General features: G+C 38.9%; 1 protein-coding gene and 1 long non-coding RNA gene across 2 annotated transcripts in view; one reads left to right on the top strand and one right to left on the bottom strand.

Annotated features, from left to right (window-relative positions):
• Window positions 1-7526, bottom strand: part of LOC114142573 (uncharacterized) — a 28083-nt gene extending 20557 nt beyond the window's left edge. The window contains exons 1-2 of the long non-coding RNA XR_003595055.1: window positions 7386-7526; window positions 6548-6864 (exon numbers count right to left, since the gene is read on the bottom strand). This is a non-coding gene — a long non-coding RNA (uncharacterized LOC114142573). The remainder of the gene's footprint in view (window positions 1-6547; window positions 6865-7385) is intronic.
• A 7116-nt stretch (window positions 7527-14642) lies between these two features.
• Window positions 14643-21687, top strand: obi1 (ORC ubiquitin ligase 1). Its single transcript, XM_028016057.1, has 6 exons — window positions 14643-14800; window positions 14989-15124; window positions 17902-17993; window positions 18961-19182; window positions 19282-19370; window positions 19924-21687. The coding sequence occupies exons 1-6, from the start codon at window positions 14714-14716 to the stop codon at window positions 21302-21304; spliced, it is 2007 nt and encodes a 668-aa protein (XP_027871858.1). The 5' UTR covers window positions 14643-14713; the 3' UTR covers window positions 21305-21687.
• Window positions 21688-22637: the final 950 nt, after the last annotated feature.

The following is a 22637-nucleotide window of genomic DNA, read 5'->3' as shown; positions in this document are numbered from 1 at the left end:
GTTTCAGTTTTCTGGACGTTTGCTCCGGACTAGTGGAGAATAAAAGGAGTCTCCAACACCGTCATTTATTGAAAGACTAACTAACAGTCTAGTTACTAGACTGTTGCCTTCAAGAGGGATGTGGGGTTTTCTGCTAGATGCTAAGAACTTTTTTTAAGAAAAACAGAAAATAATATGAAATAGATCTACAAATTAAGTTGTTTTTCACTACTGAGGAAGTCTTGATGATGAAGACAGATGAAAATTTCCCATTTAAAAGCTGAGAGTTTATATTCTGTATTCAGTATTTCAAAATTGTAATATTTCGATAACTGAATAAGGCCTGCTGCATAATAAGTTAGGCCTGCACTCAGGTCTAAGTTGCTGCCATATATGGTAAAATGGTTGAAGTTAAATTGAAAATCCACCCAAATCGTGAACAATTTGAAGTAAATCTGCCACACATTTACTTTTCTGAACATGCCTTGGAAAGACCCCAGCTTAGCAGTGCTTGTTAAATGTTATAGAAATATGGCCAAATTGAAGAAGTGCTTTTTTTTTTTTTAAATAAAATAACAGCCAATAATTGAGTCATTATAAATGTCAGGGTTGAATTTGTTCAACAGACACTAAATATATTTGTTGTGTTCCTATAAGTCAACACAAAAGTTAGTCTATGTGGAGATCACGTTCTCTAACGACCAGAAAACTCCAAAAGGTCCACGCCTGCTCTCTCCTTCTCAACAAGCGATAACTGTTTGGGAAACTGGAATATTTTTGTGAACATTAGGACATGCCATGCAATCCTTTGTCACTCCAGTCATACATTTATGTGCACAAGCTTACCCTCCCCTAAGGGTAAGACTGAATGTCCAGCCTCCATTTCTCATTAACCCACTGGCTGGATAAATCAAAGAGCAGGGCAAGACAGGAGACCCTCAGCCTTGGCCATTCAGATAACAAGAGCACCCTACACCATTCATAGCCTACAGCCCAGTGATATATGGATCTGTGGAGGCTAATAGCAAAGTATTGACAGGGAAATGGTGTGCTTATCCTGCTCCTGCATGCTGGGGAGAGGTCCCCAAAGCAGATGGGATACACATCAGGGAGAGGGAAAGAGGAGGAGGAGGGTGAGTGGATGAGATAGAATTGTACTAGGACAAATTAGGTCCTTTATTGCTTTATTTCAACTAATTTGTTCCTTAGTTTGAGTATAGAAAATAGTTTCCTCTTGTTTATGTGACTGGTAAGGAACTGGTCATTCCTGCAAATGAGTATCTACTAACAGCCAAGAGTTAACATCTACATCATAAGGTATTGAAATAGTCTGTGGCAGCAGACATCTTTGTGAATATTTGTAGGGTACACAAACACCTAGGATCTGACCTTTCACTCACATTTAACTGCTTTCGCAAAGGCCCTTCAAAATGTTCTGACTAAACTTTCACATTTAGCCACAACAACCTCTCACCATATGCCAAAGGTGTCTAGAATCTCCAACATTTAAATGTTTTATGACCCAGATGAGTTACGCTTGAAGAGTTTTGTCTGAAGATCTGCAAATATGGCAAGGATAAGTTGTTGTTTTTTCCTTTTTGCATATTTGCTTCTTCTAACATTTAGTTAAAGGAATTTGCTACTTTACAACTTTAGCAAATCTGTTCAAAAATAATCTATGATTAGTTAACTTTAAGTAGTTATCAATGTGCTAAACTTGAGATACAATTTTATCTACATCATGGGTACTTTGTCTACATGCAGGTCTGTCCCCCATTTTCAAAATACTGGTATGAAATTATTTCTTGAATAGCGCCATGTGGCCCAAACGTTTTCAAATTTCCACCAATCCAAGATTGGTGGATCAAGCCCATATAGCAACTTTATCCCAGAAGCTGAAGAGCCTGAAGAAGCTGAGACACCCAGAGGAACTAAAAAAACAAAAACAAAACATCATCAGACAACTGCAAACAAAAACTGATCTACTAGTCACATTGAGTTGTTATATACAATTTTTGTATTTTTATATTTTATAATACTTTATTTTTTTGTATCTTTTGGGGGGATATTGCATGCTTTGTTATTTATGGCAAGTCTTGTGTGAGTTTCTCACAAAGTTTTAGCTTCACTTTTCTTCCTTATCATTCAGTTAGTCATCTAAAGTGAGGAGCCACTGGACATCAAAAAACTCAGCAGTAGGGAGAACAGCACTGCTTATTAATATAACATTGATTTATTTAATAAATTATGAAACTGAATATTTATGTAAATTGCTGTATTTTAATGAAGTTTATGAAAGCTAGGTGGTTTACTGTGGAATGTCCTTATAGATTAGTATATAGATGAAACTATAAAGTGGGCTGAATTAGATTACAATAGCCATGTTGCACAATATTTCTATGCGTCAGAAATTTGAAGCCTAATTGGATTCAATTTTAGAAGATTATTGCTACAAGGTCTGTACTTCTTTCACACAGGTACAGTAGATTCCTCATGCCAGCACACAGAGCTACAGGAGTACAAAACACACAAGCTAGAGCAAATAATACGTTTCTCTAATAAGAGCCAATAGATCACGATATATCCTACTTCCCTGTGGTGGAGTCTTTAATGCTGGAGTCAGTAGGTTATCGCTGTGGGCGCTGCACCTCCTTCCCTTATGTGCCAGCTTTATCAAGTACAAGCAATTCTTCTTGTGATGTGGTCATGGATGCAGAAGATGGGCCCTAATGACCACACTTCATCACCAGCCTCAGAGAGGATGTAGGGAGAAACTTGCAGCTTCCGATGTCAGATAAAGATGTGACCAATGTGATGTTATTAGACCAATAGGCATAATTTGGTTAAAACCCATCTTGAGCCATGCCTGAAGTAGTTTAGGGTTGTCATTGGATTAGAAACAGCCAAAACACTACAAACAGGAACTACCATAAGACCTGCGGGAGCCAGTCAGTAAAACAGGAAGAGAGAAAGAAAAAAGAGAGAAAGAATGAAAAGAAAGAGAGAGAGAACCTAGTTATTACTATTTTTTTACTTCTGTAGTTCACAGAAATAAAAGAGAAAGCAATAAAGAGGCTTCCTGTACACTGTGTCGTAAAATTTGAACTTTTTAAAATATTTTGTCACATAACTACCTCCAACCTCTGTATATTTTATTGGTTGTTTAATGTTACAGACTGACATTAAATAAGCGTAGTGAAATCAAAGAATAATTATAGGTTATTTTGCCTGTTTTTGTTGCAAATAAAAACTTGAAAAAGGCATTGAGCATGTTGTAACCGTCCCTTTTACCTTGAGGCCCCTAAATGACATACAATACAATTAACTGCATCTAGAAGCCACACAATAACTAAACAGAATTCACCTGTGTGTGATCTAATCCCAGTAAAATCTGTTCTCTGACGTCTCTTAGGGAACGCCAAGGAACAAACAGCATTATGAAGACCAGTGAACACAACTGAGAGGTCAGGCAGAAAGTTGTTGAACATAATTGAGCAATTGTAGGTTGGTGCAAATGGTGAACCTGCCAAGACATGGCTGTCCACCTAAACTGGCAAGTCAGACAAGGAGACAAGCAGCTAAGATGTCCATAGTAACCTTAGAGGAGCTGCAGAGATCCACAGCTCAGGTGGGAGAGTCTATTGACAGGTCAAATACTATTCATGCACTATACATGGAATCAAATGAACAAACTTATGGCTTTATGGCTTTATTCATAAAGCCATATGAAGTCCCCTTGGGAATTTGCCAAAAAAAATAAATATCAGAGCCACTCTGGTGTTCTGGCAATATGAGACCACAGTAAAACTTTTTGACCTCATGAAAATGTTACCTGTAGTATAATACCTTACACTGTACTTCACTCTGAGCACACTATCCCTATGGTAAAGCGTAGTGGTGTTGGTGGTATCATGTGTGGAAATGGATTCGTTTTTGTAGGGAAAGGGAAGCTGGTTAGAGTTCACAGGAAGGCAGATGCCATTAAATGCAGGACAATCAAAGAAGAAACCATGTTAGAGATTGTACTCTAAATTTGCTGACAATGGTAAATTAAAATAGTTTAGTTGAAAGCATGGATTAAAATGGCCTAGTCAAAGCTTAAGTCTAAATTCAATTTCATGGCAAGGCTTCAAACATATTTTCACAGATGCTCTTCCTTTGAATTTGAGCCAGCTTGCACAAAGAATAAGCAAACATTTTGATCTCTAGATGTGCTAATCTGGTAGAAACATGCCCCAAATGACTTAGAGCTATAAATGTTTCCCTCAGGGGGAGTAAATACAAGCACACACCACACTTTTCAGATCATAATTTGCTTAAACGTTTGAAAAAAAAAGTTTTTTTCTCCTCCACACCACGGTTATGCACTCCTTAACAGCATAAAGTCCCAGTTAAATAGTAAAAGAAAAGAGTCATGGTTACAAACATACATAAAACCAAATGGATCTAAATGGGATTTTTTCCAGTGTGAGTTAATGTCAAATCTGTTTGTCAGTTTTGTACCAATGAGCAATGGGACAAAACAACAGACCATCATCATGTGCATGTCTCCATAGCTCTAAAGGGGGTTCACCAACAACCAAATATACATCTGGATGTCAAGTACTGCACCGAGGCCTGTCCCTGTCCACGATTACCCGCTTGACATCTTTATAGTTTCATGGCAGAGTTCCTCTCCAGCAGAAGTAGGCACAGAAAAAGCAAGTGTGCCAAAGTGGCTCCACAGTGCCGGTGTGGGACACCAGAGTTTTGTGTTGAAATAATTAGCCTGCTTAGCTGCCATCTGGGCTCTAGTAGCTGCTGTGTGGCATGAGCCAGGTGCTTCATGGGTAATACTACAGAGAGACATGCAGCAGATGCTCATGTGTGGATCTGCCCAGCTTGGCAAAGATCTGGATTCAGCTAATCCCTGCTACATTTTGTGGAAAAACCGACTAGAGGGAATACAGAGGAGGCTGGTTTGAGCACAGCGTCATGAAGCATGCCTCTTTAAAGCCTTTAAAGCAATAACAATAATGTGTCGAAATGAAAAGTAAACTTTTCTAAAGTCAGCAACATTATATGCTATAAACCTGCATTCTCACCAGGACTGAATCTGAGATCCATCCATTTCACCTGACATAAAACCTGAGCCAAACGATCAGTACGCTTATCTGTGAGACACAGGGGCTGTTTAATTGCTGCCCCTTCCCCTTTGCAGTTCAAAATCTAAAGAGGTATAAACATTTTTTGAGCAGTTCAGTAGGCCAGTAACTTGATAAGGCCCCTGGATTTACTCGATGAGCTTAGAAAGTTCCTGAGCAAGCAGCAGGCATGTGGTTGTTGTTCCCAGAGGGCTGGGAAACCGTATCTGCCCTGAAGGAGCATCCTCTTTGGTAAGCACTTCTTATCCAGGCCATCACTGCAGGCCGATAGCAGGAGGGTAATATCCAGTAACTGCAGCTTTATGTGCGATCCAATACTTGGATCAATCTCTAGGACAAGGAGGATTGCCATTAACCCCTGAGATTTCTCTCACTTTATTGTAGAGCTTTTCTTTCCTAGATACTGAGGGAGAAATAAGGAAATCATAATGAAGACGGAAAAAACGGTGTACTTTAAAATTATGAATAAGAGAGAGGTTTTTACCAAAAAAAGATGAGAAACTTTATGGCAAATTAGCAAGGTAAAGCGGTTGATTATATGTAAAAATGAACAATCTCTAGCATGTCCTTCTGTGAGTGTGAGCAAGAGTACGTTCTTCTTTCACCAGGAGGTGAAATGACACACAGATTCATCTGTCTGTGTCTACTTATCTTTGTTTGCATTCAGGCATGTGTGTGAGAGCGTGTACGTGTCGAGAAAGCCAGAGAGTTCTCAGCAGTGAAGGTATGAACAGAAAAGAGACGGTGACTTTCTTTCAAACTCTGGATACTTTTGGGAGTATTGTCCAACACGCTCTTCCATGTGACTGAGAGAAGGAAGCGCTAGACTGAAGCCAAGACTCGCTGCTCTGACAGAACATTTCTGCCACACTCACTGAATATAAATGAATCGTCCCTGAAATCAGTCATTCATTTATAGAGGAATAGAACGAATAAAAGAGCGATGCAAAATTGTCAAATTAGCAGTAACATTTACAAATTTACAATGTGGGCAGCTGAAAATAATTTTTCGGTTCTCAAGTTAATTCAAAACTGACTCAAGATGTTTGTGTAAATTCCCATTCTACTCTCTTAGGAGAAAATAATTTTGAACAAAATAGGCACAATTCTAGTATATATATATACAGTATATATATATATATATGCTTTTTAAATTTGTTTTGTAGTGTCACACACTATCTCCACATATATGTAGGAAATCAGTAAATCATTCGTCTTAAGAATTTTATATGGTGGTAGAAAATATTATTAACTGTTATATATTATTAATAATATTTTTTATTAGTAAACAAAACACATAAATCGACAGCAACAATTCTCTGAAACACAAAATTCCAAGTATTTTTGAGAAGTTGAAAACTGTACAGTAGTTTTCTAAAATCTAAGCAACTCAGGTCTGCCTAAAAGTGACAAGTCTCACTTACCTTGGCTGTTTCCTTTCACAGGCAGGTCAGGACCCTGAAGCTCGATTGCAGCAGAACAAGAGGACTGAGCGCATCCCCTCTTTTCCACAGCAAATGTCAGAGGCCACTAGGCAGTCGGCTGCTCCTGCATGCATCACGGTCCACCGGCGCTGGTACAGGAGAGCCGCCGGTCTGCCTGTTGGCCGGTCAGCCCAAAGGGACCGGTCAGCTGGCCTCAGCAGAGACGAGGCAGACGGGCACACGGGGAGACGAGCTGAGCCGGACTGGGCTCTGCTGGAAGGCTTTTTCGCCTCTCCTTCTGTGAATGAAAGCAATCCCTAAGAGTGAATGGGTAATGAGAGACTGGCTCCTGAGATTTTAGCTTTCTTAATCATGTTCATAATTAATTCAAGAACATTGATAATTTCATTACATTCTTTTTGTCTTATCAATAAATGATGTGCCTGCACTTTTGGTCTTGTGTATACGGGGAGAGAGGGAGGAAGAGAGGGAGTGAGGGACAAGAGGAGTAATACTGCACTAAAAGCACAGGAGATGGAAAATGATACAAACAGGGATGTGGTAATTATAATCTTTGACCAAGCCACTGGAAGCACAATATGAAGTCAAGTGGGTACAAATAATTAATAAGGCCTCCTGGAGCGGGTGAGTGTGTACGTGTAAGCGACTGTGGCGGGGAAGCTGGGGGGGCGGGTGACAAAAGTCTCTGTTGAACAATATTTCACCGACCCTGAGAGTGGATATTTTTACAATAAAAAATAAAGAAAACATACTTTAAACGCAAGTTCACATAAACCTCTAATAGACCACCAGTTATACACTCGCCTTTAATCCTCACCTTTAAACAGGGGTAGATGCTGGAGGATGGCTGTCTCAGGCTGCCCTTCAGATCCAATAAGAGCTCAGATTTCAGTGCATTAGTGCATCGATGCAGTTTTCAAAAAGACCACTCTCCACCCACCCTTCTCCCCTCTTCAAGTGCTCCCTGTTAGGTCACAAGAAGAAGAAGAACAAAAAGAAGAAGAAGAAGAAGAAAGCAGATCAATTTTCTGTCTAGCACATATAGTTTCCATTTATCTAGCAGCAAGAATAATGAGATAATATGCATTTTTAATAGTTCATCCTCAGAATATTAAATAGCCCTTCACCTCTGTGCGTGCTTTATCAGTTGAACTTTCTGTTTAAAGCTGATCTGAAAATAGAACACCAAGGAGGAGGAGGAGGAGGGGAAAAGGCGATGTAATGGATATCCCTGTTTCCTAAAAATGGCTGTGACGATGATTGAGAGTGAGGAAGATTCTGACTCACAGTCTTCTCATTTGCCCTGAAACGCGACACGCAGATGGATGGCTACGAGCGGCGTAATCTGACAGTGAGAGATTGACAATCCTGCCGAAGGTCTAATCCCACACCTAAATACTGTCGGAGAATTTGTTGATGCATCGGGATCAATCTGAGGCAACGTGTAAATTTACAACAGCACTGCAGCACTGCTGTGAGCTCAGTGAAGTTTTCCGTCTTAAGTCATCAATATCTGAAAAGCTCTCTGTAGGTATTTTTTTTTCACTTAATTTGTGACAAAATTACCGAGTTAAAGATTTTTTTTTTTGCACAAAATTGGGCTCATTTGACCAAAAAAAAAGCAGGGCTTTGGCATAACTGTAAGGCTGTGCAATTTGTCTTTTTCTAATGGATTTCCAGCTTGTGACACACTACAATATAGCTTCGTAAAGCTATATGAGGCATTAGAGATTCAAGTACTTTATGTCCTATTTATTCCTTATGTGCCACAGGCCCCCGGTCTTGAGATATGACCAGCTCGAGAAACCTTTAATAAAATAAAAAAGTAAAAAAGGGGAAAATAGAGATTTACAGCAGGCCATTTTGACAGTAGATTTGATATAAGGTGTTCATAACAAGTTTTGCATTTTGTTTCAAGTCCCCTCACACACATTTTAATCATTTTTATGTGATCTATGTATGCAGCACTCATCCTCTCTCTGTCACCCAAACCCTCCAATGTGTCTCTCTTAAACAGATTGCTACAATACTTGTAATGATGGTCCTTCCCAGCTGTGCTGCAGGAAAGGGGAAGGGAGCAGCAGGCTCTAGTATTACCATAATACCCACTCCCTCCCTCTGCTGTCCCAAGGGTCCGTGTGTGGCAGCACTGGGACGTGGGGTAACTCTGCTAACTGCTGTGGAGGGGACTCAACTGGCTGCCGGTCCTGCAGGCTTTGTGAATTTGTGTGAGCGTGCGCGTCCGTGTGTGTGTGTGCGCGCGCGCGCGAGTCTGTGTGTGAATGTGACAGGGCTGAACCTGCCTGTGGGCGATGTAATAAAAGCGCCACGCTCTGCTGGTGGTGATGGTGGCAATGCTGCTGTAGCTGCAGAGGAGGGGATAAATATAAAGCAAGGAGGAGTCGGCCCCTCAAGTCACGGCTTGACTTACATCCTAATAATTAGGCTCCTTTCCAATAAAACAGGGATTTGTAGCCATGCATCTCTTTTACTTCTGTTTGCTATTCTGCAGCGAAGAAAAATGCAAGATCTGCTGCAGGATGGGGGTGAAGCACGAGCCTTTGAAAAGATTTAATTTAAGCATCGAAACAACATGATGGCCAGGATGCTAGATTGTAATTATAACATCATTTCAGTAAACATTATTTCCAACTTAATATTTTTTACTTTAAGCCATTAGGTCCTTCTTGAAATGATACCAAAGAACACATTCACAACGGTCTCTGAATTTACTATTACATGTTACCCTAAACCTTCCAATTTATAATTTTGTGTAATATTCTCAATATTACATTTCTCAGCTACAGTATATCAATCAACTGAATTCAGCCTCAATTTGATTTAACTCTATTTCATGTTGTTTCAAACTGTTTGCAGTGTCTGGGTTAAATATGCACACCCATGCAATATTTCGGGAGCCTTAAAAGGCTCCAGAAAGATAAATTATCTCCAAACTTTTAACACCTTCAGTGAAAACAAATCCTTTAGGTAGAAATCCTAGCTTTGAAAAATGGTACAGTAAATAAACACACCCTTAAACTAATTGCTAGTTGAACAACTTCCTGATTTTATTTCAGCATTCAGTGTTCTATGGTACACACCACAATTACAGTCTGATTTACCTGAAATAAAGGTCAGCTTCATCAGGATTTTTCTAAAGTTTGTTCATTTGATTCCAACAGCTGTATAAGGATGTCAGTTGAGAGAAAAGAACAACAGTGACATGGTAAAAACAGGACATTTCCCCAAAATTGTTGAAACTAGAAACTGGTCATGAAGTTGCCAAGAGCCTGACGGTAACACTGAAATAATAATTGGAAATAATAATCGTAGAATAAAAGACAGAAGCCTTTTCTTCCAAATAAAATATTCAGGCCTGACTAAAATTTACTAAAACCTTGTGGAATTATGATGAAACTAAACTTGGTCTTCTTACACTAAGCATGCCTGCAATTACCATCACCATATCTAATGTATGCTGGTTGCAGCATCATGATCCTGGCTTATTTTCTCTCAGAGAGAACTAAATTTATTATCAAGGTGGATGAAATCATTAATAACTCTTAAGACCACTCAGTTTTGACTCAAAACCTTTGCTGCAGGTGTCTGCTATGAAGCTTATTAAAGGTATTTTAACTTGAAATAAGGGCTGAATAGGCACCTAATGCAACAAAAATATGTCACAATCAGAAGACAACTAAAGTTTGGGAATGGCCATGTCAAAGTTCAGAACTAAATCTTGTAGAAAATAACGTGGATTCACCTGTAGAGAGCTGAGCAAGGCAAAGTGGAGTTAAATTAAGTCAAAAGGTGGATAAACAAAATACTAGATTAAGATGTGCACACTTATGGAAACAATTTTTAAAGCATTTTATTTAGATTTTTATTATCATTATTTAATTCATTTATTTCTTTTATTTCCCTCAGACAGATATTTTTTTCCCCAGTTGAATTGTACAGACTTATGTGACATTTAAGGTGCAACGACTTTGGAAATGATTTAGCAAATATCAAACTTCAACAAGGATGTATTCTTATTGGGCATGACAACATCTTGTTTGTAACATTACTTTCCTTAGATGTCAGCTGATGCTTGTGTCTGCAAATCTGAAAAATACCCAAAATTGAAACTGTGCAGGATTTTCAGAGTGCCAGACACACAGAGGCAGGTGGGGGCTGTGTGTATGTAGGAGAGAGAGAGAGAGGCTGTGCAGGATGGTGGTCCAGGCAGGGGGTATCAGGCTAATTAAAGCAAGCATTTGTCAGAGATTAAGCCTTAAACAGAAAAGGTCATCTGAGCACAAGAGCGCACAGTTTCGCTGCTGTGCTCTAAGGGCAATCTAAACCTTTCCAAGCTAAATGGTAAAGATACTATTTGAAGGGGGAGGGTGCCGAGATCCTGACCAGCGACAAGACTGACACTCGGGTCATTGGTTCTTTACTGTCCATTACACATGCTGGTCAAATCTGGCAATCGGTGTCATTTAGGGATGAAAAATAAGCACTGGGACAAGATCAATAGATGCAGCCATCTGTACCAGCTGTGATTAATTGACTGTCTCCAATTAATGACCGGCCTGTTGCAAAGCAATGCAATCTCAGCAGAACAATGCTTATTTGACTTATTTCAGCCAAAAGTTGTTTTTTTTCCCCCTGGCATACCATCGGAATAAATTCATTTACCAGTTCAGGTGGCATCTGTTGGTTTACTGGAGTAAACTGGAAAGCTTTTTTTCTGATGGCATCATGTATTTTAGGTGCTTTCTGAAGTCATTTGCAGTAGTGAAATGAAGGCAGACATTCACATGGCTTATTTTAGTTTATAAGACATAGGGACTAAAAATATTTGAAAACTGTCTTTCATGGTGTTTCAAAGGTCTGTATACATTGATATTGCCTCATTATAAGAAAACAGCGAGCAGTGACACAGAATAATGCCAAATAAATTGCAGTGAAATTTCAATATTCTCTAATTTATCTAACCTTATTCATCATGGACGTTTACTCTGAAAAGCATTGCATAAAACCACTAGGGATATGAAATATGAGTAGGAACAAGTGCTGGCTTATGATCCATTTAATAAACCATTGAAAACAGTCCAACAAGTACTGGTGATGTTTTTAATCTGGAATCAGTGTACAAGGTTATTTTGCACACAGTCGATTGTAATCATATTAGATCCCGAGAAGATGTCCTGGTTTTAGATACGACGAAGCGCAGGACGTGTAACCTCAGGCATGAGTAATGGCCCTACAGGGTTAAACTCTGGTAGTGATGTAATTTGAAATATTTTTAGTGGAATTTATGCTAATATTAGGCCACTCTGAATAGATATTCATAAATTCAATCATTTTCATCTGAGACAATGACATGCGAAGAAATATATGGTAGTTTTTATATGGTGGGACTTTAAAATATTAAATGATACAAGACATATCAAGTTAGATGTTGGTCTGTGTTATATTGTTTCTTTTTTTTTTTCAAAATACAATGTCTACAAACCAAATTACACATTTAAAAAATATTTTTTCTATAAATTATATTTATATATCTGAATGACTTTTGTCTTTCAACCAAAAGTCTGAAAGACTCATAAGAAAGATTTACTGGCTTATGAGATAAGACAAAGAGAATAATTATATGATGATGGAAATCTGCTAATTTATTTATTTTCTATACACTAAACTCTTGCATGTACTCTAAGGTGTTTTCTGTGTATCCCATGACAAGCAAATCCCATTGTTTAGCATGTCTCTGTGACATATTTATGGTGAGTTCAGCAGTTTTATTAAGTTCATCAACTGACTTTTTCACCAGCAGATTTTGTAGTTTCTATGTGCATTCACAGTCCTATTTATACTGAGTAGTGAGTGCATTATAACTTCAAGAACAAACTTTTTCCCTTCCAAGTTCAGCACTTTTTATATCTCAACTCAAGTGGAACAATAAAATTAATAAAACAGAGCCCACAAGTACAGATCGTCATGGTTTTTTAATGGACAATGCTGACATGCATGGGCAAAGCATAAAGTAACATAATATTTTGTATTATTTAATCTAGTGTTAAATAAAGACCATCAGATGTTATAGCAAGAATAACACATTACCAACACATGGTAAGTCTGATTACTTTAAAGCTCTCAGCTTATTTATCGCTGAGAAAGTTATTACTCATCAGCGAATGCATAATATATAAAAGCTCCTAGTATTTTAAGCTTCAATATTCAATATCTTTCTGTATTTATAGCACTAAGCCTATTGATTATGCTTTTTTCCCCCACCTTGATATACACACAAAAGTATTAAATTATATTACAGCTCTCTTGTTATGGCTTGTTAGCCCACTGTGTTGGTAAGTCTCCTCTTAGATTTACAGCTACTGCTAATTTAGTCTCCTGGCTCTCATCAACTAGGTGTCAAACATGAGATTAAATAAACCTATTATATTACTCAACACCAAGTAGCACAGAAATACTATAAATGACAAGTTAGACTACAAAGGGAATATGTCAGCTGGAACAAGGGAAGCGAAAAGCTATTTACTTTCATTTGTGGATAGTGGGATGTAAAACTACAGACAATGTTAAAATCTGTAAAAATAACCATTGTACACAACTATCGATAGAATAAAGACAAAGAGGTATATTTTTAAATTTCCTTCTATTGAAATAAAAGGCATACTGTTACAATTGACATAAAATATCCCATCAAGAATGTAATTTAAATGTTTAGAAATAAAATTAAGAGCTCCAGACAACATATATACTGGCAATATCGCTTGAATGAAGTTGAAATGATGGCAAAAATATTAGTTCAGGAATCAAGTATACCAGCTAAAATCAAACAAATTAAGCTGCGATATATTAACCCATGGTTGATATGAACAAAATCACCTATGAAAACAACACAGTCAAAATTTTAGCACATAATCCATATTCAGTTTTAAATAGTTGGCATAACTATTCAATTTTGAGGAAGATAGATTAGGAAGCTCTGATGTTCTTAGGTGGAAAGTGCAAGTTCAGTTTTTTCTGACTTTTATTGTATAAGTTCAAAGTCAGAAAAACTTTAGAAGATGCACAACTTCTTATGTTCACTAAGCAGAAAGTAGAAAGTCTAACAGAGGAATCCAAGCAAATAGGAGAAAGCCCAGACTGTGCTGTAAATGATATTTCAATCAAGTGGAATTGCACAGGAAGGCAACGCCCAGTCTAGTTGTAGCCCATATCTTGGACACGTCTGTGAGTGGTGGGCCTTGGAGCACTGACTCTAGTCACGGTCCAATTTGTGCATCTCCATTACTCATAATGGAGGTTGTTTCAAATCCTATTCAGTCTGTAGTTATTAAGTCTATCTCTTTCACTCAACTTTCCAATATCCTTGCACACAGCACTTTGTGAACAGTCATCTCCCTTTGTGGTTTATCCACCTAGTAGGGTGTGCCAAAGACTGAACTGACAAGTCAGTTCTTTTTTTATGATTGCATAAGCTACAATATTATGTGTATTTAAATATAAAAAAAATATTCATGTAGTATTAATATCTTTTGACAGACTGCATTAGGGTGCAAAATATAATATAAATGGACATGAACAGATGTTTATAGAGCACAGTAGTTAATCTATTTGAGTTTCACTTTTTAAACTAGTTATTATTTGTTGTTAAAAAACATTTATTTTGTTGATTAGTTTGAGAAGTAGTCTGTTCCATGCATCAGCCTTATACACAAATACACACTAAATATGACTATTTGGTTTAATCATAAAACCTTAAGGTGGAGCTAAGCGCAGAATCTTTTAGGAGGTGACAGCGAGATCTGGCTGGTGAGATGAGCCACATTATTCGGATCTCCAAAACAAGCCGCAATTCCCATAGGTTACTCTAACACAAACCCTTTATACAAGTTGGACTTCTGCTAGCGGTGAAAAACTGTCTTACTAATCTTGACATTTTTATTTGTTTTTAAACACCACATCCAGTTTAAATTACCCTATATCCACATAAGATTTTCAAATAAACATGTTTGCAGATTCCTTTTAGGCCGTTGACGCTTTCCGTAGTTTTCAGAGTCGGCGGGCGGAACAGTGGCTTCCCTAATTTGAAACTTTGTACCGCCTCAAAGGAAGTCCCTTCTTCTCTGTGCTATGTTCTCTGGAAATATGGCTCATATCTACCAGACATCGACCCTCTCTCTAACTCTGCCAATTTCCTGTCAGATATGTCTCGGAAAGGTAAACAGCGTTACGCTTTTAACAAACGTCACCATCTGTTTGATAGAACTACGTTCACGCGGAACAGACGGTTTCTTAGTAACAAACCAGTTCAGCTTTGCGACGCCGTCATTTGCAAAGTCAATATGTTTCTCATAATCTTTGCCAGGCCTACTCTAGATATAACTCACTCGGGTTTGCTTCTGCAGGTCAAGCAGCCCGTCGTCTGCGCCAATCACCACGTGTTCTGCTCGTGCTGCATGGAGATGTGGTTAAAGAAAGCCAGCCAGTGTCCCACCTGCAGAGTGCCCATCACAGCCGAGAACCCGTGCAGGGAAATAATCGGTGCGTGGCTTCACGGAACACTGACACAAACCAAGACGAATGCGATGCCTAACCAAACATGAGCGCATATTCAAAAACTGTGTCTATAAGACAGTTTTTTTCCATAAACAACTAGATTAGGAGAGTCATAGATGGTCCATAGGATTCCTGCACAGCTTTTGTAGGAGTTTCACACTTTTGCAGGCAAATTTAAAGAGTGCTCGGGCCTTTTTACGCAAGTTCTACGTTATAAATACATAAGTTTACCTCGGATTCATTGTTTTAGTGATAGTCAGACATTAATCAATCAATCAGCTTTATTGTCAATTCCTCTTACATGTCCAGACATACAAGGGAATCGAAATTACGTTTCTCACTATCCCACAGTGAGAAAGACAGGGCGTTACTAACATTGAGTAACAATAAAAGACACAGTCTAACTAAAATTATCCAAAACAATTAATAAATAGATGTACAATAACTAGACATGTAGCGTAAAACGTTTTACAACTGAGAATGTATATGTTTATATATAAGTATATGGAGATATACAGATAAAAAAAGTGGCAGAAGTGCAGAGTTTAAATGCCGAATTTGCCCTCTATGTTAGGAGGAAGGGCAGTTGTGCAAGGTTCTGGGTTTCTTCTTCTTCATCTTCTTGGCTGCTTTGATGCTGAGGGGAGGGAATTCAGCATCCTCACAGCCTGATGGATGAAACTGTTGGAGAGTCTGGTGGTGCGGCAGCAGAGGCTTCTATATGTTTTCCCGGAGGGCAGGACACTGAACAGTTTGTGGGCAGGATGATTTACATCTCCCACAATCGTGACCGCTTTCTGGGTGAGTCGGGTGGTGTACAGGTCTTGCAGGGCGGGGAGTGGGGCACCAATGATCTTGGAGGCTGTTTTCACAATGCGCTGCAGGGCTTTTCTGTTCTGTTCTGTGCAGCTTCCGCCCCACACTGTGATGCAGCTAGTCAGGGTGCTTTCTATGGTGCCTCTGTAGAAAGTGGTCAAGATGGGTGGTGAAGCACTTGCCTTCTTGAGCTTGCGCAGGAAATAGAGGCGTTGTTGGGCCTTCTTCACAAGTGATGTGGTGTTGGTGGTCCAGGAGAGGTCTTCACAGATGTGCATCCCAAGGAATTTTGTGCTGCCTACTCTCTCTACTGCAGCGCCATCTATGATCAGTGGTAGGTGTTCGATATGGCCCTTCCTAAAGTCCATAACAATCTCCTTGGTTTTGCTGACATTTAGCAAGAGGTTGTTGTTGCTGCACCACTTGGTCAAAAGATGGACCTCCTCCCTGTAATGGGTTTTATCGCCCTTGGTGATGAGGCCCACAAGAGTTGTGTCGTCTGCAAACTTTACTATATGGTTGGAGGTGTGGGTTGTTGTGCAGTCATGTGTCAGCAGGGTGAAGAGCAGAGGACTGAGCACACAGCCCCGGGGGGCGCCTGTGTTCAGAGTAATACTGCTCGAGGTTAGCTGGGGATCAAATATAGAACCTCCTCAAATCATAAAGAAAGGTTGGAAGTTTAGACAAGCAAACTGATACCAGCTTAGACAACGGGCTTGGCTGAAAATGTCTGAAACTACAAATATTTTCCAAACTCTGTTTTACTTCTCTGTAGTTACCAAACCTGGTTTTCCAGACTCAGTGAGAATCCTCAGTGGTGTTTGCTTCCTGGCTTTTTAGTTGCAAACCAGTATGAGAAATAAAATAAAGTTCAGCATCGACCGACCCTGGTGCTTTATGGAACATCATTACATGCGCCACTGCAACTTAAAGCTTGAGATGGACTAAACTCAAAGCTGTGCTTTTCTGACACTGTCCATTACCTAAACAGGCTTCAACATCTAAATATTGGTCTGATTAATAAAACGGGCCGATATAACCACCAATATTTATTTCCATATTCTTGCCCTTTATATCTTAAGGGAAAGGGGTTAGTGTTGGTCATGTGGTGTTTGTTTGGTCATGTGACTGATGCAGTGTAGGATTGTGAGATTACTTTTTTTAAGGCATCGAAAGGATAGTATATATTGATAAATATTGATTATTGGCAATAACAGCGATATTAGATATCAATATTTGTCTCAAATTTTTATATTGGTGCATCCCTAAATTTTACCTGAAAGAAAACCTTGTTTGATTGTGCTTACCCTCAAGATTAGCAATAAAAAACCAGTTATTTAAGACATCACCAGCTACAGTATGTGTTAACTTTTTGAGTTGGAGGAAAAACAAAGTTAATTTCCTGCTTAACCACCAGCCTTGCCATTTTTGATTGTAGAAGTCAAATAACTATTACATCTATGAAGGAAGAGTGTATAAGAGTTTTTGTCCTCAAACAACACATAAATATCCAGCCATAAGTCAGTGTTTATGGCTGTGTCTGCCTCTGCTTTGTGCTCGTTAGAATCCAGGCCTTATTTACAGAAATCAGTTGTGATATCTATACGATTATTAGAGTTGTTCCTGTTGCTTGTGAAAACAATACTTTAGAGCTGAAAATTAAAAGTTTAAAGTGGACTATATTTAGCTATATGCTATTAAGGACTGATCAAAAGCTTTGAGTTGACCCCATATTGAAATAAGATCTATTACTCAGCTGTGAGGAGGAAATTTCCAACATGGCAATGCTGAGAAGCCTGTTTGAAAGTTGTGTTTGTCAAATAGAGGTGTGGAGTTTCTAGTTAAACTCTGGTAGAAATTCTTCCGGGAAATGCTGGAAGCTGATATTTTAATTCTTTAATATCACTGCTCGTCTTTTACTGCACTCTGTTTTTTCCTCCCCACAGGAGGGACAAATGATGGCGATTACAGCGAGAGCCCCTCTATGAGGAAATGTCTGAGGAAAACCAGAGGAGAACTGCTTCTACGAGAGTATGAGGTTGTCAAATATAGATTCCTTTTAGGTTTTATTTTAGTATCGGTGAAGATATTGAAAAGAATGCCATATATAGGATTACTGCTGGGTTTTTTTTAAGTGGAGTATTGTGGAGCAGATACTCATAAAGTGAGATGGTTGTAGAGAACCGACATTAAAGTAATAACTCAGATATTCATAAAACTTTTTAGTTGTTGTAGATACTTAAAGATGTCCTTTGCTGAGCATGTCATTTCCTGTCCACTTCCTCAAATCTAAACACACTCACCACTCAAAATAATTGAACATGGGATGTATAGAAAGGTAATGGACACCCTTTTTTGTGTTGCATTTGTCAAAGAACTAAATTGTTTTCCATTGAAAACATTGATGGGAAAAATATAAACAACCCGGAATAGCTATGTTGCATCATTTTATAATGAATCTGAACCTAACATAAGCTTCAGCTTTTCTTCAAGCATTTCTCATCTGTTTGCATATTCTAGATAAAGCCATTTATAGAGCTTACGTAAGATTTAAATGATTGTGCTTAGGTGCAAAGGCGTCACTCGAGAGAAGAAAACAAAACGTGTTCTACAACATTGACTTGTCACATTAAAGCTGGCCTTCACCAATCTGACAACATATGAGTGGTGAACGTATCAAGCTGAAAGATCTGCAGATTGTGGTGGTGGTGGCAGAGTCATGCATTTAATCAGCTTGGTTGGAGTCAAGTTGGATAAAATGTTAATCATTTCCAAACTAACTGACTAAACTTTTTCATTTAGCTAAATTTTTAGTATAACTTGAACCGAAGCCTTCATCCAAATCAACAAAAAATACTCCATTAAGACGATCTAGACCTTTTCCATGTTTGGTTATTTTTGCCACAACATATGTATTTTTTTTTAAGCTTTAGAAATCCTTGATATGGTTTAGATGTCAACAATCGAAGTCCTGCTTTCAGATGCATAAAATCTCTTTTTGACAGGAAGAGATTGATGGACTCATCAGAGAAAACGAGGAGCTAAAATCAAAAAATCAAAGTCTGGAAGACCAACTTAAGACTGCTTTGCTCCCGTGCAACCTCAACACAGAGCAGCCAGATGACAAGAGAGTTTCGCTTTTTTTGGTGGAGGAATGGAAAAACAAACTCCAAGCTGCTACAGATGTTTGTGATAAGATAAAACATGATATGGACAAGATGAGAGAGGTAATCTGTATGTCCAGAATGTGTTTTATTGTACAGTTAATGTTGATTTTGCTGAACTTTTTTGATGCCGACAAATACATTTATTAATGTGTTTCTTAGGCAAATAAGACTTTGCGATCTCAAAATGTTGACCTTGTGCAAGAGAATATGAGACTGAAAGCAGAGGTGGCAAGCAAATCTCCTCAGAAGTAAGTAATGTTTTGGTGTTTCTTACCATCAAATTTGTTAATTTTTTCTGATACCATGACTTTCCCCCCTCCCCATTTTCAAAAGTTTTCTTCTGTCATTAAATTAATGAGTTTCAATTTGAGGAAATTTCCTTTTCGCCTGAAATATGCAATGTTATGTTTGTATGCAATCTTTTGTTTTCTTCTACTTGAAATATTTTATAAACCTCAACCCTGATTTACAAAACGGGAGGCAGAGTATTGGATTAAGTTTCTGTCAACAAACATGAGCGTTAGACAGTTTCATCAATAAAAACAAATACGTCTGGCCTTTAAGTGAGATCAGGTTTACTTTAAGTTTGAAAAAGATGGCCTGTACACAGTCATATTCCTTTTATTTCAAAATGTTGTTTAAATTTTACTTTTGCATATCTATTATGCTTGTTTCATAGTTGCTAGATTGTGGAAAATGTGTGTTTTGAATAAACAAAGACTAATTAAGACAGGTTATGATTCAGCTAATTGTCATTTTACTTGTTTGTTGTCATTTTATGACAAACTGATCTGTCCTTAGGTTTGGCCGCTACACTGTGGCGGCCCTGGAAGCTAAGATTCAGCAGTACGAGCGCGATGTCGATCACCTGAAACGCGCTCTTGATCGCAGCGACCAATACATCGAGGACCTGGAATCTCGTGTCAGGAAGTCTGAGAACAGACAGCTTGAGACACAAGAAGCTCTTGGGACTAACAAAGGCGCAACTGACGTTCTCCTACAGCAACAAAAGATCAATATGATGATGAGAAGCTTGAGCGACAACGAGAGAAGGTCCATCTGCAGCAACCCGGAAGCGGAGTGTCGAACATTTTCACAGAATCACAGTTTGGTGTTCCTGCAGTCAGCAGATCACAAAGAGTTTCACAGAAATGTGCGTGGAGAGCAGAAGAACGAGGAATCTGAAAGCATTTCCTCTGACTTCTTGCCCACCACTCCTTCCTCTGCTTTCCGCTCACTGACCTTGAGAAGCCCTGGCATCCATGAGAAGAAAGTTGCATTTAAACCTGTCTCTCATCTGAGAAGGCTCGATTTTGAAGAATATGCTAGCCATGGGAAGACTAGCGCAGCCTTGGAGAAAAAAATCAACAGCCTGGAAAAGTTTCCTAAAGGCTTATATCAAACGGAAATGGAATCCTCCAAATCTGTCTTCTGGGACTCCTGGCAGCAATCAAGTTTGCGGGACATGTCACACCCAGGTTCAAGTAAAGAAAACCTAGCAAAGGGAGGTACATCTGCTACTCTTATCAGAGAGGAGCCTGATAATTTACAAATGTCCAGTGAGGCATCAATGGATGCAGCTTACCTGGACAAAATATCAGAGTTGGACTCCATGATGCACGATGGCGAAAGCTCCAGTAGCCGGGGATCCCAGTTCTTCTTGGCTTCCTCCCCTCACATAGACTTGGATAACACTCTTGTCTCAGAGCAGCAAACCTGCCCTGACGCCTTGGCCGACAATAACGGCAAACCTGCGATTCCAGAGGAGAATAAGAACCAGTGTTCAGACACTAACAAGGATAGTGATTTGAATGTCAGCGTTGCTCCAACAGGCTCTGACAAGGAAAGCTTTGCTGCTCAGGTGTCGGATGGGATGGATGGTGCCCACGTTTCTGGCTCCGCAGAGCATGCAGGGCCTTCCCTGACTGAAGAAATGTCGTTTGACTTGTTGTTTGATTCTCTGGATGAGATTAAGACTGCTCCCTCTGACTCCCTCAGTCCAGAAACCCAACACCAGGATCAGGATCATGTGAACCCTTCATTCTCCTCTGGCTGCACTAGTAGTAAGCCTGTGAACACAACAAGAGACAGAAGTGCACTGAACGGTTGGCAGCCAGGAAAGAGAAAGTCACACAGTCCCTTCAACACAAGCAGTCCCACCAAACTTTCAAAGCTCATGTAATGGCATTGAAAACAAAATTTTCAAAACCGCATTACATCCTTTGGATGTAATTTATGAACGTTTTTGTTGTGTAGTGTTAAATGAATTAAACTAGAACAACATTGAGGTACTTTTTGTAAAGTGGGGTTGTAGGTCTCTTAGCAACTCAGTTAACATAAAGCATCTTTTTAGCTCGTAACATACCACTAACTCCAACTGTCTTGTTTTGTGCTGGGACTTTTATCAGACTTATTTGCAGCCTACTTGTGTGTAGTTTTCCGCTATTAACCAACTGAGATCATTGTTTAATAACAAAAAAAAAAAGATTATCTTGAAACACTGAAATGCTACAGAAAATAATTGTGTGTTAGGAAATAAAGAAGTAATGCAAAGCAAAAAATGTATGAAAACTGTGTATGTCTCTGAATTTCTGCTGCCTTGAGCAGGTGTGGCTCCTGTCAACAGTGATTGTCCTCTGTTTTGTAGTGACCTTCCAGCATTTTATTTTTTTTTTAACCGCATATGACTTAAAATACCTTAAGCTGTCACAATTATTAATACATTGCTATTAAAAATGGAAACGGCACAGCCTGTTCATGTCGACAAAACCCTGTAAGGACACACATTAGAGACCTCACGCAGCAGCAGCGAGCCGCCTTATTTATTATGCAAATTTAACGGTGCCGTGTATATTTCACATACCTCTAATCACTGCATGCAATTTTAATTGGATAACCATTGTGGTTTGAATTAATGAAGTGTTAATTCATTGGGATTAATTAATTTAGATAAAGACCGTGCAAGGTTTGGTGATGTATTAAATCAATTTGTTTTGCACTCATCTGGCAATGATGGGCCTTAATGATCAGGTGGTGCTCCCCATTTTCTTTTAATTAGGGGTGAAAAAGAAGGACCCTGCCACCTGGACTGGAAACTTTACCAAAAGAAGAAAACCAGAATAGACTGAATATTCTGATATAATTAGGTGTGTGATTGCACGAAACGTTGCTTTTCTGTGTCTCAGATTACATTAAGAATGAGTGCAGACAATTGCATTATAATATATATATATATATATATATATTTAGCTACACAAGCCAAAATTAGCTGCACCGGGTCATTTGTGAACTGGAGCTGAAGTGAAGAATGAGGCCTGAAAGCTACTGATGCACTCCTGTAGCTGGATAGAGAGAAGCCCTAAAACGCAAGCAACTACTCTCCAGATGTGATTGCCTGCCCTGTGAGCAGCTTTTTTTTTTTTTTTTCTTTTTTCTTTTTTCTTATCTGTCAGCCAGTTCACTGTTCTGGCAGCTCGTGTCTCGCGAGAGCAGCCGAGCACGGGCTTGACGAGATC

This window comes from Xiphophorus couchianus, chromosome 4 (assembly GCF_001444195.1).
Source record: "Xiphophorus couchianus chromosome 4, X_couchianus-1.0, whole genome shotgun sequence".
Lineage (NCBI taxonomy): Eukaryota > Metazoa > Chordata > Actinopteri > Cyprinodontiformes > Poeciliidae > Xiphophorus > Xiphophorus couchianus.
The sequence above is the reverse complement of the archived record's forward strand: the minus strand, read 5'-3'. Positions and strand labels throughout refer to the sequence as shown.